General features: G+C 34.9%; 1 protein-coding gene across 2 annotated transcripts in view; it reads right to left on the minus strand.

Moving 5' to 3' along the window:
- The window catches only part of abca12 (ATP-binding cassette, sub-family A (ABC1), member 12), a 161,177-nt gene that overhangs the window by 86,901 nt on the left and 55,233 nt on the right, over positions 1-19,043 (minus strand). For both annotated transcript variants that reach the window (XM_073913004.1, XM_681540.10), the window contains 7 exons: positions 17,628-17,758; positions 17,378-17,520; positions 12,470-12,643; positions 11,879-12,084; positions 7,166-9,580; positions 4,993-5,096; positions 1,491-1,597 (listed from right to left, as the gene is read on the minus strand). In XM_073913004.1, the coding sequence (XP_073769105.1) occupies positions 1,491-1,597; positions 4,993-5,096; positions 7,166-9,580; positions 11,879-12,084; positions 12,470-12,643; positions 17,378-17,520; positions 17,628-17,758 (3,280 nt within the window). The remainder of the gene's footprint in view (positions 1-1,490; positions 1,598-4,992; positions 5,097-7,165; positions 9,581-11,878; positions 12,085-12,469; positions 12,644-17,377; positions 17,521-17,627; positions 17,759-19,043) is intronic.

The raw sequence follows: 19,043 nt of genomic DNA on the forward strand, positions 1-19,043 counted from the left end.
CGCCACTTTGTGGACTCATGGGTGTTTCGCTCTAGATAAGAGTCAGTTTAAGGCGTATTAATGGCGCGTTGCTATTTTAAAGAACTAAAATAGACTGCACAATAGACCAGCTGAGAGCAGGTCTAAAGTCCAGCGCAGAGCACGTTATTTGTGCACCTCGCTAAAACATTGCTTAATACACACAGGATGTACAGCAATACACAAATAGAAAAATTAAAATAGTAAAATATTACAAAAATGATTATGATCTACATAAATATAAAAACCACTGCCTTCATGCCTTCTTTATCTCGGGGGGTCTTTTCAGTTTATTCATGACAATTTGCTTTTGCCTAATGTTATTATTAGTTATAGTATTATTTATTACATGCATATTTACATTTGTTTTATTAAAAAACAAACTTAGATTTGCCCATCTGTCAAGATTTATACCATATGGGGCATAAGATGTGTCTTTGGATATAACTCAGTTTTTTTGAACACACTTCGTTATTATTGTTCATTTATTAATTTGCTGGAAATTAGAACTGAATTTAGAAATAGTTTTGAAACTAATCTTTGAGAGTGAAAAGAGAAAAGTGAAAGTAAAGAATGAGGAGGCTCATTCTCTTATTCTCGCGCTGCAGATACTCTGTTTAACTGTTTTCTCACTAGTGAAGTGCTCAGTTTTTCCACTTACAAAGTCTGCCATGTAAAAAGCAATGCGCCATCATGACGTGACACAACTGAATCTTAAAGGCAATAGGAGATGAGACTCTGATTGGTTTATTCTCAAAACAAGCTTATAACTCATTAAAAGAATAAGCTCAACCCTGTTAGACCACGCGCAGCGGTGCATAGTCTATTTTTTTTCATCCTTAAAATAGCAAAAATGGATTCTGACAAGCCCTTAATGCTTTTGCACCCTGCGCTTTGGACCCTGCGCCTAGATCATTAAAATGGAGCCCCTATAATGTAACTGACTCTAGTTCTCACTTTAGATGAGTTCACAAAACTGTAGGAATTTGTTAATAAAGCATTTAACATGCAGAATAACTATTATGCATGGAAAGTAAGCTGTATAAATGTTCATTTGAATAGATTATTAATCATTTGCTCACTCATTCTGAACTTAAACCCACAAACTACTCTTCAGTAACTGGTTGATAAATAATGCAACACTTAATTTAGTAGTGAAATGTATAATTAACAAAGTATAAAAATATTATCATAAAGCACATTATATATGTGTGTATAAGTCAAGAAGACCGCATTTGTAGCTGCAAACTAATATTTATTAATGCAGAGTTAGTGCTTAACAAATGATTAATCAACTATGTGCTAATGCTTAATTATAGATCTATAGTGTGCAGTTATGAAGTGTTATCGAAATATGCCATATGAGTTGTATGAATAAATAATTTCTCCTTTTGTAACTTGTTTTATAGAGTGTTGATTTGGGTTACCTACAGTATTATATGAATAAATGCTATAAACCCTTAAAATCTCACCTGAGTTAAAAGGCTGTCCAGTATCTGACTCGAACTTCCATTTGCCCCGTTGGCTGAGACAAATTCCAAGCTAGTGTTTAGTACTTGCAGTAGCAGATGCAGATTTTCTGCAGAGAGGCAGGAGACATGGAAGAGGGAAAACAAAGATCAAGCTTTAGCAGTGCTAAAGTAACTTAAATTCCCTACAGGCATCATTACTTGCACCTAACTCCACTTTCAGGCCAACCTCACAGTGCAGCAAGCAGCAAATGATCTAGCAAAGAAACCCCCCTTAGAAAAAAGACACTGAAGAGCTTTATGGCACTGTGTGCTGATTTAGATCTGACAGCTCCTATGTGTGCAACACCTCAAGCTATATTAAAGATCAGACACTTATTAGGGAAATTAAAAGCTCAACAAGACATTGGCTTTATTAAAGGAAATAAAAAGCAAACTGAGAGGCTTAACAGCGATTTATCAATGAAAACGAGGGCGCTCTGCAGACAAAAAAGAAAAGAAAAATACCTTGGATCTACAGAGAGGGGGAAAAAATGGTGCGCTCTGGAGCACAGAGCTCTATACTTTTTAAAAAATGCAATAAAATAATAGTTCAACCAAAAGCACATATACAATTTGTTAGATTAAATCAACCTTATATCTCATATATGGCAACATATGCAAATTCATCCATGACAAACAAGTTCAGGTTTAGATTTCACATATATAAAATATGTCATATATACAGTATACAGAAAAATATGTATAGAAATATATTGAAAATCATCATACCCTGTGAAAATATATACCTTTACTCACCAAAAAAAAAAGCTGTAGAAAGGAACACAATAGTAGAAGGCGACAATAACCTTTCAAAGGCTGGAAAAGTTATTTGGAATGTGATATGATTTCAGGCTGTATGACAAATTTCAAAGGGCTACAATGATTTTCTATAGGCACTGTATGTTACTTCAAAAAAATAAAGGGAATACTTGGAATTACATTATATTGTGCTTTCACACCTAGACGTTTGTTTCTGAATCTCGTTTGTTTGGCATATTTGAATGGGCTCTATGCACAGCTAGAGTTTTAAAGCAATGATAAACTTCTGGTGAAAGTTTAATGTGATTATTTCCAATTTCACAAGTTTGTTTTTACAGCATCGATGTTCTAATTTAATTACAATATATTCAGTTAAATAGACTTAAGCATTGATTTAGTTGTTCAAGCTTAAAACAAGATGAAAGACCATTGTAACCACCAGCGCCATCAGTAGCAACAGGCTAGTGCAGAAACTTTATTGAAAATACTGGGGTAAAATAAAATGTCATATTTTAAAGGCATGGCGGGAGGAAATGGAATTTATTGCAGTGCTTTTTGTCTGATCTGAAATCAACTTCATATGGCATATCTAACAGGCAGTCAACATAGCTGATTTTTAAAGAAAACAGATCTTAAATGTGACAATTTTGTATTGGAAAGACAGTTCACCGGAAGCCCTTGGTCTGTGTCCATATAGTCCATCCAACAATCGCGCTCTGATCAATCAGCTTAAGATCGCCTGAATGAGGTTGTCTCGGCTTGATAGAAACAAACTCTGGAGCGGATCAATTGTGGTAAGAAAGCAAACCGATCCAACGAACTAACGAACCAGGCTAAATCACAGTGTATTATGGTTATGTAATACCCATATATATGGCTATATGAAAAGAGAATCATATAGGGCGGGATGTCATTCCCACCAGTAAATGTGAGAATTTAAAAACATGCATGAAATATTAACGAGAGCTGTTTATACGTTAGGAAAATTTACAGAAATTACTATATCTGATATTTTTCCATATTTTAATCTTATAAAAAAATATAAAATAAAAAAAAATAAAAAATTAAGGGAACACTTGGAGTTAGATTGTGTTGTTTAAGTGTTCCCTTTTTTATTTTATTTTTTTAGAATTTTTTCACCTTTGTTTGGATAGTAAAGTAAGGATTAGACAGGAAAGAATTTGGAGCAGGGAGAGGGGGAACGATCGGCAAAGGACCTCGAGCCGGGAATCAAACTAGGGTCGCCGTGAGCACCTCAGTGCCATGTGTTGGTGCAATTAACCACCAGGCTATTGGCACTGACCCCTTTATTTATTTATTTTTTTTTGAGCAGTACATATATACCATTGGTATATACTAGAATATGTATTTTACCATTGGACTTACATATATGTTTAAATAATTAGCTATAATATACACCCATGGGGTATGAATATATATATATAAGTATGTATAACATATATGCACATATTTGTAATCCCAATAATTAAAAAAATATATTTCTGTAAACAGCCATTTTTTCAATATTTTGAAATATGTATCTCAAATATGACATTTTATTTACGTGAAATCTAAACATGAACTTGTATGTCATGTATGTAATTTGCAAATGTCGCCATATATCAGATTTATTTTTGTGCATCAACAGGGAAAAGAATAATTAAAACATTTGTAATATATTTTGGCAATTTTGGGTGGGGGTGGGGGGTTGTGGGGTAACATGTTAAAATAAGGTCTCATTAGACAATATTACTAAATGCATTAACTAAATTTAACTAATTAACTAAAAGAGTTTATTTATCATTTCTTTAATATTTATAATAAGTATGTTTAATGTTTGCAACAGTTTAGGTCCATTAAATAATGTACAAGACTTAATGCTTGCTCTTAAAAACAAATCTACATTTAAATGCAATAATTGCTTAGTTTATAGGAATGACAACGTGGTTGACATAGATATGGCAGTTCAAATGCAAAATATTGGAGAAGGGTTTTTACTCAGCCCCTAAAATCTAAAAAATCTGAACATGAACTTGTAGTTGTGGTATGTCATTTGCTTGTGTTCCCATGTATCAGATTTCTCTTGGGGCATCAACAGGGTAAAAAAGAATTAAAATATTTGTAATATATTTCAGCAAATTTAACCAAATGTGCTACTTGAATAACTTCACACTAATAAACTTATTTTAAAAACAAATTGATTCTGTACATGTTCAGAAAGACAGAAGAATATGTAAATAATGACAATTATACATTTTGCGTTAAACCACTCATTTAAAGCAATAATAAGTAGCAAGGAAAATGCTGTAAAATGCTTCTATTTCATGCTCTCTTTAGCTGAATATCCCTCCAAAAACAAATTAAAGCTGGCTTCAAACCTGCATTGCTGTGAAAACCTACAAATCTTTGCGATGACACAAACATAAAGCAACATGCATTGTTTAAGGTCTACTGGGATTAGTAGAAGTCATTTATTCAGTGGGAGAATCTTGAGTCTGCAGCATTTACTGTGCACATGAATCTTGTTCTTGAGCTAAACAAATGTAAATTACGCAAAGAAATAATTGCATATTCACACGGATGAATGCAACGTACTTTTACACGCTTTATGCAACTGTATGTATCAGCACATTAAAATATGGCAATAAAACCCTTGAATGAACAATGTTATAGGTCAGTAGATCTTGCGAGATGATTTATGTACCTTGGGACTCGTTGGCCAGACTTCTCATGGTGGTCTTAATAAAAGAAGAATACGGAAGGTCATCCGGAAGGCTATTAGCAAAGTTTGTCACCAGCACAGAAAGCCTACATAAACAAAAAAGTAGAATTAACAAAGTTGAATTTACTTAATCATAATGTGCTACACTGTAGATAATGATCATTTATTTTCATGACCTCTAGAATGTGTTATTTTCAAAGCCATAAACCATATTTTTTTGAAGATGTAAGCAATTACGCTGCATAAATGCCATGGTGGTTGGAAATATGTGAGGCAAATAATAGCTTTGCAAAGAACAACAAAAAGAAATAGAAACTAGGACTTCTTGGCATGAACCTACAGTAACTCTCCCACTCAAGTAAGAAATGTAATAGAAATTTGCAATATGGAAGCCCTTACTTTGTCCCTAAAATAAGCAAAAAAAAAAATTTTAAGTCTTGATTTCATGGAGTAAGTAGATTTTTTTTTTCTTTCTGGGAGTTGACAATGCTCAAATAGATTTCAAGAGTTCCCACTTAGATATGCTTGGCATTTATAGCAGGCTCGGCATGCTGTCCCGGGAGAGAACCCTGAGCTCTGAGATATTTGAGCCCAGGGCTCCCGCCCGGTCTAGAAGCATATCAGGAGAACCGAGATCAGGTAGGTCTCGATCGCTCCCCCTTTAGAAGGGGAGAAAAAGGAGGAAATGGGGTGGAAGGGGGGATTCTTCCAAAACGAAGATAGAGCAATAAAGAGAAAGTGACCTATTAATATTAAGCTAAGATCATTCTGATTGGATTATTACTGATTAAGGATGAGTGGCCAGCGGTGCACAATCATATCACGTGCTCCTCTCGAAATTAGTTTATGAAACTTCACATATATCAGAAGTTATTGTATAATGAGTGTTTGTTCTGTAGACTATCGAAAACAAATTTAGCTTAAAGGGGCTGTTACGTATTTTCTTTAAATAATTAAATAATAATATAAAAATAATATATATAAATAAATGTCTTAAGTAGAGAGGTTTTTGATTTGTTTTTGTGTGTGCATTGTGTGTGGTGCTTTTCTCTCCGCCTCTGTCTCCAAATAGGTTTCATCATTACCGCATAGGTGCGGTGAATCAGGTGCCAGCCAGCACGTAGAGGCCGGCTTGTTGTGAAGACAATTTAAATCGGACTGGAACGTCGTTCGGAGAGTCTCCTCTCTCCCAGCTTGTGTTGTTTGTGTTGTGGAGTAGAAACTGTGTGTATTTTACTCGGCTAAATTGTTGAAAGTGAATGCTGAGTGTTGACTTTGAGATCTATACGGAGACACGTCTGCTGAGGAGGGTGCCTTTTTGTTTTATTACATTTTCCTCATGTTTTGTGATTAGTAGGGAGGTAAGTGAATGTTATTTTATTTGTTTAATTTCATGTGCAGGTAAGAAGGTTAACAACTTAGTTAGCTGTTGAGTTTTGTTTGTTATTTTGGCATTTACCTCCACAAGCTTTTTATAGTCTCCTTTTTGAAATTATAACATCAAATAAATTTGACTCATTCGTTTTTGTTGTTGTCTTTACTTTTAAACGGGAGATCAGACTCCGGGCTCCTCATTAATTTAGAGGAGTTCTAATTATTTTAATTTAATATTATTTATTGTTACAGGTCTGGCTTGCTGTGTGTAGCCAAGCAAGTTTGAATTTCTTAACAGGGGCTAATAATTTTGTCCCTAAAATTGTGTTAAAAATAAAAAAACTGCTTTTATTCTAGCCAAAATAAAACAAATGAGACTTTGTACAGAAGAAAAAATATTATCAGTTATGCTGTGAAATTTTACTTGCCCCGTTAAACATAATTTGGGAAATATTTAAAAATCAATAAATTCAATGGGGGGGGGGGTTGGGGGGGGGCTAATAATTTTGACTTTAACTGTATCAATATATATATATATATATATATATATATATATATATATATATATATATATATATATATATATATATATATATATATATATATATATATGACTTATATGATGACTTATATCGTGATATGAAATACAAAATTGGTACATAATTCTGTATTTTAACAGCTGACGCTTTTTACACAAAAAACATTTAAATAAAAAGAAAAAAAAGCAACTAAGACTTGTTATAAGCCAATAACCAGAAAGCACAACTTCAAAGAAACTCACTTGTCTGTCCAGTTAGTGTCATTCATCCCCAGCAGAGGGTCAATATCATTGCTAGCAGCACCCAGCACTATTTTGGCGAGTTCAGGCTCCACACTGCTGCTATTGCCCAATGTGATGAGATTTTGGATGGTTTGCAGCAGCTGCTGGGTAATATCAGCTGTTTGGCTGACAGGGCTTTGGTCTGCTTGGATGATCATTAAGATTGTCTTCAGGGTTTGCTCTAGGTCACCTATTATGCTGCTGGAATAGCTTGTGTTGATGTGAGGCACCATGTCCAGGAGCACGTTGACAGAATTGACAACCTGAGAAACAGCGCCTTCCAAATCCCCAAAGGTATTGTTGTCATTAAGAGCGAAATCCAATGTCTCCATGAGGTTGAGCGTGATATTGATGTACATCCTTCCCTCAACAGGCAATATTGAGTAAAGGGTGAACGCAACCTCATTTAAAGAGTTGACCACTTCTGAGATTTGCAAGGGGGATCCATTTAACATAAGCCCCTCGTAGAGACTCATGGACACTTGATTGGATACGGTCATCAAGATGTAAACAATGCCATCTGGAGTCATGGATTTCGGATCATATGTAATGTTCAGGGAGTTAAGAAGAGATTGTGTAACTATTTGAGAGATTTCTGGAAAGTGAGATTGAATTTCTGAAGTGCTAGATACATTGGAGAGGGCATCGAAAAGAGCTGATTTGATAGCAAAGAGGTACACGTGAGATTCCCCTGGGAGAACACCCATCATCTGATTGAACGTCTGGGTCAAAAGCATATCCTTCTCAACATTGCTGCTCAGGCTGTAGTTTGACCTGGAGAGGTTGAATAGGATGTGGGTTGCTACAGCACTGCTCAGAATAAGGGGACGGGTGACCTCTTCAACAGATTGTCCGTTGGGAAGAGCTGAAATGTTTGAGAGGCCAAGGAGCTGGATTAGGGAGTCAGAAATCATGACGGTAGACCTAGTGACTTTTTCGATGTCTTCGGGATATGCCTCAAGCAATGCAAAGGCTTGCAGCATTTGTCCAGACATGTTAAAATACGCCACTACATCTCCAGAGAGGAGCGAGGCGAAGGCTCCAACAGTTTGATCCAAGGCTTCCAAATAGGTTTCCACATTCATCTGTGAACCTGGACTGGAAAATGAGCCAATTATATTTTGTAGGATGTCAGTGACCTGAGGGGTGATGTTCTTGATTTGCTCAAAGTTCTGGGTGAGGATGTTGTTGAGCGCGGTGAGGAATTGAATTGTGGTGTCGGTGCCATTTCCTCCCTGTGAGACGATGTCTGAGACTGAAGCTTGAAATTCTTGGGCCATCTGCTGGATTCTTTGCGCAATGTTTAGAGACGGCTGGTTGGACAGCAGCATTGCCGTGTCAATCATTCCTCCAAGGTTCTCTACCAGCTTCTGTATATTAGCAAAGTCCTGCAAACCCCATCCATTGCTACTGATGTTCATGAACATCTCAAGGAACTGCAGTCCATTGCTTGGAAGTGTCAAGTAAGACAACACATTTAGAGCAGTGTCAATGGTCTCCTCTTGACTCGTGGTTCCATTCATTCCTGCAGAAAGACCCTTCAGGATGACTCCCAAATCTGGATTCGTAAAGAACACGTGAGCCGTTTCAAGAATTTCAAAGCTGGTAGGCGGAATTGAGAGCACTTGAAGTAGGGTTTGGTAGTTGATGTCTAGAAGATCAAGAAAGTCATCTATCGGCTCTCTTTGTATTGCATATGTTCTGTTGTTTCGTGATTGGGAAACAAGACCTTGCAGGGTGTCACCCTGAGCAATTTGCATGTTTAGTGGGTTTAGATATAGCTCCGCAGGGGCGAAGAGGTCACTGGTTAGTTTGATCTGCCTCAGCATGTACAAAGCATTCCCAGCAAGGTCGAAAAACGTACTTGAGAAGCACGACAATGGGATGTTGGTTAAGGCATCTCTTATAATCTCATACATCCTAGGCAGCATCTCTAAGACAAAGTTTAACCCAGTATCTTCAGAAGTGAACATCCAGTTGACCAATTCCGTCATCCTGCATAGGATGCCAGTTGTATTGTCCAAGTACAGTATCTGCTGCACTACTCCATTAAGAGAAGGCCAGTCTCCCAGCAATCCCGAAGCAATGATTTGCTGGATCACCTCTTTTAATAAACCGTCAACCGTGATGCCATTGGGGTTCATAAATATGTCTCCACTCAGTATATAATTAATGGTTTCCTGTGTAAAATTCATTCCGGTGAGTGTGATCTCTAGAGCCTGCATGATGATGATCTGAGCGCTTGCATTTGAGTTCTGGAAGAGGTTGCCATTCTGTTGTATGACCTCAATGGTTTTTCCAATTGCTTCGATGTATGGTGCTATCCATGGAGCTTCTGTTGTAATTTGGTTCAGAGCCATTTGAACTGTAGAGAGGCTGAAGAATGAGAGAAAAATTAGTACTGCATGTTCACAAAACAAGGATAGTTCATGCAAAAATAAAAAATGTCTCATCATTTATTCTATATCATATAGTTTTAAAATTTTATAACAGGGGTCTCAAACTGTCATATCAGTGGCTGACAATTCATAGAAAGGGCCATTTTAGCATTTAGAAAAAAAGTGGAAACCTTATGTAACTGATGCACTCAGTCATTCTTCCCCAGAGTATATTGTTTTTTTGTTGTACATATTGAAGGGTTGTTTAAATGGCTATGAAAATGCTTAACCAAGAGTTTAATAGATAGCGTACGACAGCAGAAAGAAGGCTGGGTAACTTTAGTGTCTTTACAGTAAACAATGTTTCTTCTTAATATCATGTTTTTTTTTAGTAAAACTACTACAAAGAGGGGGAAAGTATGTAAATAGCCACATTTACTTTAACATGTTGAATTCTGCCAGCAGTAAAACTTTACAAATGCACATTTTTTATGCAAATCTTAATATGCATATGAGGAAAATCTATTAATGAGAACATTTGAATCGGATATCAGAAAGATTATCATATTTACACCAGCAGCATAACAAGAAGAAGTGTTTGTACAACGAAATATAGGTAGTATAAAGCTGATTATAATACAATGACCCTTGAATATTTGTAAAAATAGAGCTTTAGTAAAAATAGAGCACTTACGGACATATTTCAACATTTAAATCAGCCCCATAAATAATCTGCATGTGCGTTACTCTCGACCGCACACTGAGAGAAACCGAAAGTAACCCGGATATATAGTACAGTATTTTAAATGTCTAGTAGGTGGGGGGTAAAAACCACAATCAGTGTTGACAACAATCAGTTTCCCGTGCAATTGGGCGGTTTTGAATTTGATTGTGCAGGTGAAAAAAATACCCCACTTTATTACCTGCGTTTGTTCATTTCTACAGAACCAAATCAAGGTCTTCACTTATAAACCGGTTCTGATCTATAATTTAATTCCCGAAAACAGGGAATTATGATCTGGCCGGTTGTTTTTGCATTTCTGTGGGTTTTGGATAGAGCTGGAATCAGTAAGCTACATCTGGTAACACTGACAACAATGATAGTGATTCAATAATTCATGTTTTAGTGGGCCAAATCCTTCTATATTTTGACATCAGTTGCAGGCTGGAGAGAGGAAGAGGGAGGGCCACAAATGGCTTGCGGGCTAGCAGTTTGAGACCACTGTTTTATAAGGTAAATTCATCTGTTAAACACAAAATATATTTTTAATATTTAATATTTCTGGTTGCTGACTCCAATTGACTTCCATAGTAGAAAAAACTTTGGAAGGCAATGGGCGCCAGCAACAATCATTTTTCAAAACATCTATTTTGCATTCAATTGATGAAAGAACCTCCAATAACAATTGTAGGGCAAGTAAATGATGACAAAATGTTCATTTTTGGGTGACCCCTTCAAGGATCCATTAGATAAGGAACTGTTATGCATATATGTGAAAGATGATTTATTATAGCTTGAATCTAATGCGACCATTTATGAATTAGCCATAGAAACATAACATGTCCCTAAAATTTTTAACCGGGTCACTTAATAATTAAACGCTGCAAAATATTAGCTCATAATTAATTTTGTTCTCCATTTCAGCCACCACTCACATTATATTAATAGAACTGAACAGTTATAATAGACGATTTCCATCATGTTCAATGATCTACAGCGGGTGCATAAATGCTCCTACAGTCTTACATGATTGATTTGCCCAGATATGCGCAAATGCATAATTTGATTCCTATCAGTAGTCAGTTCATTACAGGGATGAGCACATAAAGCAGAATCAATTTAAGAGCAGGGAGATAGAGATAAGGAATAATAGAAACTACTTTCTCTGCTCAAACATGTTTGGAAGCATAGGAGTCAAGCTGAATAAATCAAGCCTAATGCAAATTTAATTACTCTTACTTAGGTTGTCTGCATGATTCCAACCTCTGGTCCTTATGGGTAATAACTGCAAATCTCTCAGCAAATTTGAGGAGGTATTTCCGTAATATAATCGGGCTCGTGATAATGTTGTGCTCTAATGGGTATATATATATATGAGTGTGGGGTGGAAATGCTGCACTTTTGTTGTCGGCGGATTACTCAACATATGCAATTGTTTAAAAAATGGATGACCAATTCAAACCCATAGTCTGTATCTTTATAGAAGATCTTAAGCTATTTGTTTACTGTCATTTAATATGACTCAGGTCATGTATCACAGTGAGGAGTTCTTGTAAAAAAAATAGACATTATTACCTGTTGTATAGCTGCATTTGGAAAAGCTGGGAATTCCAGTCAACCTGGTTTGTTAATTCTGACAATGAGACGTTATATAGTGTTGATGTGTAATACAGCAGGACTTCTGTTAGGTGATTGCTAGCAAAGGTATTGTTCAGAATCGCTCCATAGAAAGTCTCCAGTGACCCTGCTATCATTCCAGCAGTGATGTTTATCTCCATTCCCTGTTTAGGAAGCGAGAGAGAGTCTAAATCAGTCTTTAGTGCACGCTGCCATCTAGTGGTGAACTATGACAGTTGCATTTGAGAGCCATTAAAAAGATAGTTCACCCAAAATAAGACAATTCCCTCATTACTTACTCAAACGTCACTTATTCAAAATATAATCCATCTATTTGAAATATATATTTTTTTCCTACCATGGATATCAATGATTGCCGATTTGTCCAACATTCTTCAAAATCTCTTCTTGTGTTCATCAGAAAGAAGGTTTGGAAGCACTTGAGGGTAAGTGGCGAGTTGAATGTACATTTTGGGTGAACTATCCATTTAAAACAGATTATTTGTAAACTATTATCAACAACAACAAAACTGCAGCTAACTGTCTCACTGTCAGATTGAAGGCTGGAGTCAAATCTGGAATACTGAAGGCTGCTATGGCTGGCAGTAGGGTGATGTTACACCATAAAGCAACGGTGTCTTCGTTTATTCCAGCGGCGACTTCAACATCCTGCCATATTTGCTGCACGTAGCTGCAGTTCAGGCTTTGACCCTTCAAACCAGCCTGCAGGGTGAGCAAAGGAAATAAAATAATGATCACAGAGGCCTAACACACGGCTGTCTATTAGAGACACTACAAGAAAAACGATGAAATGTATATATATATATATATATATATTTAGCAATTTATTATTTAATATCAGACAAAAAATGTTAGCTTGTTAAAGATAAATACAAAACATAACTACAAGAGATAAATGTAAAACATTTGACTATGTTTATACCTGTATATTTAGTCAAACAATTTTTACATGGCGATAATAATAATAGTAATAATAACAATAATAATAATAACAACAACAATAAAAATTATATTTATTAATATTATCTTATGTTTTACATTATTGTTATTGTTGTTGTTAATATTAATGTTTTTTTATTATTATTGTTGTTATTATATTATTAGTAGTAATATTAATATTATTCAATAAATTAAAAATAAAGAATAATAAAACATTATTATATACATTTTAAAACAACCATTACATAATAATGTTTTAATAATAATAGTAGTAGTAGTAATTTGTTGCGATATTTATATTTTATATTATTATTATTATTATTTAATAAATAAAAAATTATAATAAAACATTATTATGAAAATAATACAACAATCTTTACATAATATATATATGTGTGTGTGTGTGTGTGTGTGTGTATGTGTGTGTGTGTGTGTGTGTGTGTGTGTGTAATTAATTAATATATAATATATATTAATATATAATGTAATTAATGTGTATAATTATTAATAATATATTGTGATATTTATGTTTTATATTAGCATTACTATTAATAATAATAAATAAATAAAAACTAAAAAATAATAATAAAACATTAATATATACATTATTAAACAACTTTACAAGATAGTATGTATTATTATGTATGATTATTATTAGGATAATAATAATAATAATAATAATTATTATTATTATTATTATTATTATTATTATTATTATTATTATTGGTAATAATAATATTGAATATTTATAGCAGATGAAGAAGGGAGCAATCCAGTTGAGTGTGTCAGTTTTACATTTTTTTTTTTTTTTACAAAATATTACAATATTCAGTAAATTTCATATTGATTAATCTTATTCTTCAGCACCCTTTCTGGTGATTTTTAACAGTATTTATTATATACCAGCGGATTAAATGCTTAAATAGAAATCTCCAGTTTTGTCAGGGTGGCAACAGCATGTTTTGACCATTGTTCTCACACTGTGTTGAATTCAATCAGTGATACTCTAACAGACAAAGCATTGACTGAACGAGTAACACTGAAGAATAGATATATGACTCCTGCCAGGATTTCAACATCTGTTGTGAAAAGAAACTAAATTCTCTCAAGGGACAAAAAGCAAGCAGCAACAGTAATGTAAACCCGCTGATCTAGACAAGCTGCTTATCTGTGATCAATACACTTCTTGGCATATTGAGTGGGCCTTTTGGGTCAAGGCTGTTGCATTCATTTCTATATAAAAATGTCAAAACATTTGCAAGATGCATTTACTCAGTGGCGGATATAGCATGGGCAATATGGGCATTCCCCAGGGCGAAATCTCATCTTATCGTAAACATATACAATACTGGAAATACATGTACAGCAAGATTTTACTGTATATATTAATACAGCATTTGCTGTATGTTTGATTTACAGTAAACAGTTGGCAAACTGCTGCCAGTAAGTTACAGGAAATTGTGAGAACACTTTACAAAATGGCTTTATTAATATGCAATAAATAATGCACAGATGATCTTGAGTTAATGTATATCTCTTTAAGAACTAAATCAACTATTAATGATTTCTGCATGAGCAAAACATGAACATTCTATATGATTCATACATCAAGTAATCTGTAAATTGATATTAGTTCCTTAATAACATACTATTTTAACTAATTATAAAAATTCCTACGTTAATTACCATAATAGTCATAGCTATCTACTTCAACTAACAATGAATTATTCATTCATTCATTTCCTTTTTGGCTTAGTCCATTTATGAATCTGGGTTTACAGCAGAATGAACCACCAACTTATCTATTTTACGCAACGAATGCCCTTCCAGCTGCAACTCTCATTCACATCCATACAGTTCTCTACAGACAATTTCAGCTTACCCAATTCAGCTGTATCGCATGTCTTTGAACTTGTGGTATAAACCGAAGCACTCGGAGGAAACCCACGCGAACGAGGGGAGAACATGCAAACTCCACACAGAAATGCCAACTGACCCGGCCGAGGCTCGAACCAGCGACCTTCTTGCTGTGAGGCGACAGCACTACATTATCGCTTTGCCCCCAGTGAATTAATTACTAGCTTAGTATTTGGTAAGTTAGCACTATGTAATGACTTGGCTCAAGCACAGGACTGATAACTCATTAGTTACACAGTATATACTGCAAATAGCTTGTTAATCCTGTTTGTGCCCCAACAAGTAATGTCATAACATAATGACATCTAAACAAATCATTAGCTAATGGTTAATTAATTACATGAAATGCATGTATTTGACCTGTTGTGGTAATTAGCTCATGAATTTGCATCAGTAGTTTATGTTATGTGGGAATTACAAAACGATTAGCTTATAACAATTTATAAATGACTTAATGTAAGAATGGTAGAATGTTCATTAGTAGGTCATGCATTTACTATTCTTACGTGTTTTGGTTCTTCATGAGTTATACTTTATCTCATGATTATCTTTGCATTAGTTAAGCATTAACTAATGCATATTCGCGAACCCATATTGTAAACTGTTAACAGCATTGGTCAGAAGAGTGAGTAGTCTCTCCACAATAACTTGTTGATGATGTTACATTTACAATTAGTGAAAACAAATAATGAGTGGTGGGTAAAAATCAGCGCTTTTTCATCACACATTGATTTCTTACACTCCTGTCATTTAAAAACATATTTGTTATTTGATCAAACCCCGAAAAAATATTTTTTTGTTAAAAAATTTAGTTGTTAAACAATAATAAAAATCATAACAGCAAGAATTTGCATATCTGCCAATAATATTTTGAATAAACACTTTATTATAAGTCACAATTCACGATATTACCAAACCATTAACTAACACCACTGCCTTAATAACCTACTAATTAGCTGCTTATTAATAGCTAGTAAAGTAGAAGTTGGGTTTAGGTTTTGGCTGGGATTATCATACTTTATAACTACTAATGAACAGTTAATATCTTAAAAATAGGCAGGTAATAAGCTGGTAGTTAATAGCATGAAATGAAATGAACTAAAGTGTGAACTAAAGTGCTGCTAAATTTTGAATTCAATCTCAAGATTGAATCCTTTGACAGAAAAATAGCAACGTTAAAACAACTGATAATATACACTCACTGGCCACTTTATTAGGTACATCTGTCCAACTGCTCGTTAAAGCAAAAATCCCATGGCAGCAACTCAATGCATTCAGGCATGTAGACAGGGAGAAGACGATCTGCTGCAGTTCAAACCGAGCATCACAATGGGATAGAAAGGTGATTTTGTGAAAGTGATGGTTGTTAATGCCAGATGGGCTGGTCTGATTTCAGAAACTGCTGATCTACTGGGATTTTCACGCACAACCATCTCTAGGGTTTACAGAGAATAGTCAGAAAAAGAGAAAATATCCAGTGAGTGTCAGTTCTGTGAATGCAAATTCCTTGTTGATGCCAGAGGTCAGAGGAGAATGGCCAGACTGATCCAAGCTGATAGAAAGGCAACACTAACTCAAATAATCACTTGTTACAATCGAGGTATGCAGAAGAATATTAAATGCACAAGATGCCTAACCTTGAGGCAGATGGGCTACAGCAAAAGAAAATTAGACAATAGAAGATTGCGAAAACATTGCCTGGTCTGACAAATCTCGATTTCTGAAACAACATGAAAGCATGGATCAATCCTGCCTTGTATAAAATGTTCAGGCTGGTGGTGGTGGTGTTATGGTGTGGGGGATATTTTCTTGGCACACTTTGGGCCCTTTAGTACCAATTGAGCATTGTGACAACAACACAGTCTACTTGAGTATTGTTGTTGACCATGTCCAAACCTTTGTGACCACAGTGTGATCTCTACTGATTCCTACTTCCAGCAGGATAACGCGTCATGTCATAAAATGCAAATCATCTCGGTTTCTTGAACATGACAATGAGTTCACTTTACTCAAATGGCCTCCACAGTCACCGGAGCTCAATCCAATAGAGCACCTTTGGTATGATGTGGAACAGGAGATTCACATCAAGGATGTGCAGCTGACAAATCAGCAGAAACTGTGTGATGCTATTATGTCAGTATGAACCAAAATCTCTGAGGAATATTTCCAGTACCTTGATGAATCTATACCATGAAGGACTAAGGCAGTTCTGAAGGCAAAAGTGGGTCCAACATGATACTAGTAAGGTGTACCTAATAAAGTGACCAGTGAGTGTATAACTCATTTTTCAGATCTCACACAGTCACGCATACACAACGTCACTAATCCATAACATCTATTTTAAGATGTACCCATCAACAAACACAAAGCAAGTATCTGAGAACACATTATCTCGCACATGATTTTGTATTAATGCCTCATGCGTCACCGATGAAGATCAACCATTCCTCAACAAGCTTAAGTGAGCTTAAATAGGCCTTTCTAGCTCACCAACCCTCTATTATATGCCAAAACCCCTGCATTCTTTCATTTGCATATTCACCAGGCCGTCACATCAATAGATAGGAATGTTGTTCAAACCTGTAGAGCAGCTTCGGTAGTCAACACAAGAGCCTGTGGCAGTTCACCAACAAAAGAGGGAGCATTGAAACGGCTTGTGTTCGTAACATCGAAAATATCAGACAAAAGGCTGGACAATGGCTGCTGGAGACTGTGGAAGAACTCTGGGGAGAAGAAAGAACTTGGATGGTTTAAATCTGAAAGGGTTTGTTCATAATCATAGACATGCTCCCTGCACCTCCGCTGTGTTTAGAATGAATGCTTTTCTCACCTGTTTCTGCCTGCATGTTATTAGCACCGACGACAATGGCTTCTTGAATTGTGGACATAATAGATGGTAATGAAACCCACATTGGTGTGCCTTTAAAGGATGAAAACAGAGCAGCCAGCAGCTCTTCCAACCTGTTGATTAATAAACACAGTTAGATTTTACTGCACTGCAAAAAGTGACTATTTACTTTACTTTAATAAAGTGATTAAACCTGTTGCCTTAAAAACAACTTTACTTAACTTTAAAAAAAGTGAGTAAACCCACTGTAACTTAGAACTGTTAAGTTGAGCTTAGTACTGTTAAGGCTGCAGGTTTACACAAACTGTAAAACCCAACAGTCAACTTTATCAACTAAAATTAGTGTAGTAAACTCAAAATTGACTGAAAGTTAATTCTACTCATTTAAAAAGAGTTTTGAATTCAGTCTTTGAGTACAATGAGTTAATTAAATACCTCATTACTTAATCTTAACTGGAGTAAGTTCACAGTGCTCATATAGATTAGTTTTTAAACTCAAATGGTTTGTAGCAATCGGTTTCCTCAAACAGTTTGAGTTGCCTTAACTTACTGGGTTTTACAGTACTCAGTTGGTTTGAGTTTTTACAGTGTAGTATAGTTGATTTGATTCCATTCTTTGAAGATATTAGCTACTATTGCAATTTATTCTAACAATTTTGAGTTCTCTTAATTGTGAATTTGCATAATGAAATTCTGACTTTTTTTCTCAGAATTGCAAGATATAAACTATTAGTATGAACTATGTGACTTAAGCATGGAATTCTGAGTCAACTACTGTACATGTTATAAAGTCAAAATTGTGATATAAATTGACAATTTTAAAGAAAAAAAAAGTTTCACCTAAACCTAAACATATATATAATGAAAAAAAAAGTCTGACTATTTTATTACAATAGCAATTTTGTCTCTCATGATTCTGAAAAAATGAGTCAGAATTGAGTAAAAAAACTCACACTTCTGAGGAAAGTGGTAAGAACCTTTAGTTTAGTTTGGAGTTTTTGTTCATAAGACTGTCATGAAAACTTTAAAACATATTTGAGACTTGATGCATGCTTCTGACAACTGTTATTGAGTGTCTTTCTCTGAGTTGTTATTTTACATTTACAGATGAAAATTACAAAAGAGATTGTTATGAGAACTTGGCATAAGCAAATTCATCATAACTGTAGTCTTTGTCTTAAACATATATTTGTCATTTAAAATTACATAACTGAGCAAATAACCTAATGACAGTTAGCATTGACATGTATAATATCATGTTCATGTACATGCCATGTGTGTTGTTATAAAACTGTCATGACAGTCTAAATAACCCCTTTCAGTAAAGTGTTACAAGTATACAATATAACTGTAAGTTTAAGTCACAATTTTGATGTTATAACAGACAGTTGACTCGGA

Source organism: Danio rerio, chromosome 9, assembly GCF_049306965.1.
Source record: "Danio rerio strain Tuebingen ecotype United States chromosome 9, GRCz12tu, whole genome shotgun sequence".
Classification (NCBI taxonomy): domain Eukaryota; kingdom Metazoa; phylum Chordata; class Actinopteri; order Cypriniformes; family Danionidae; genus Danio; species Danio rerio.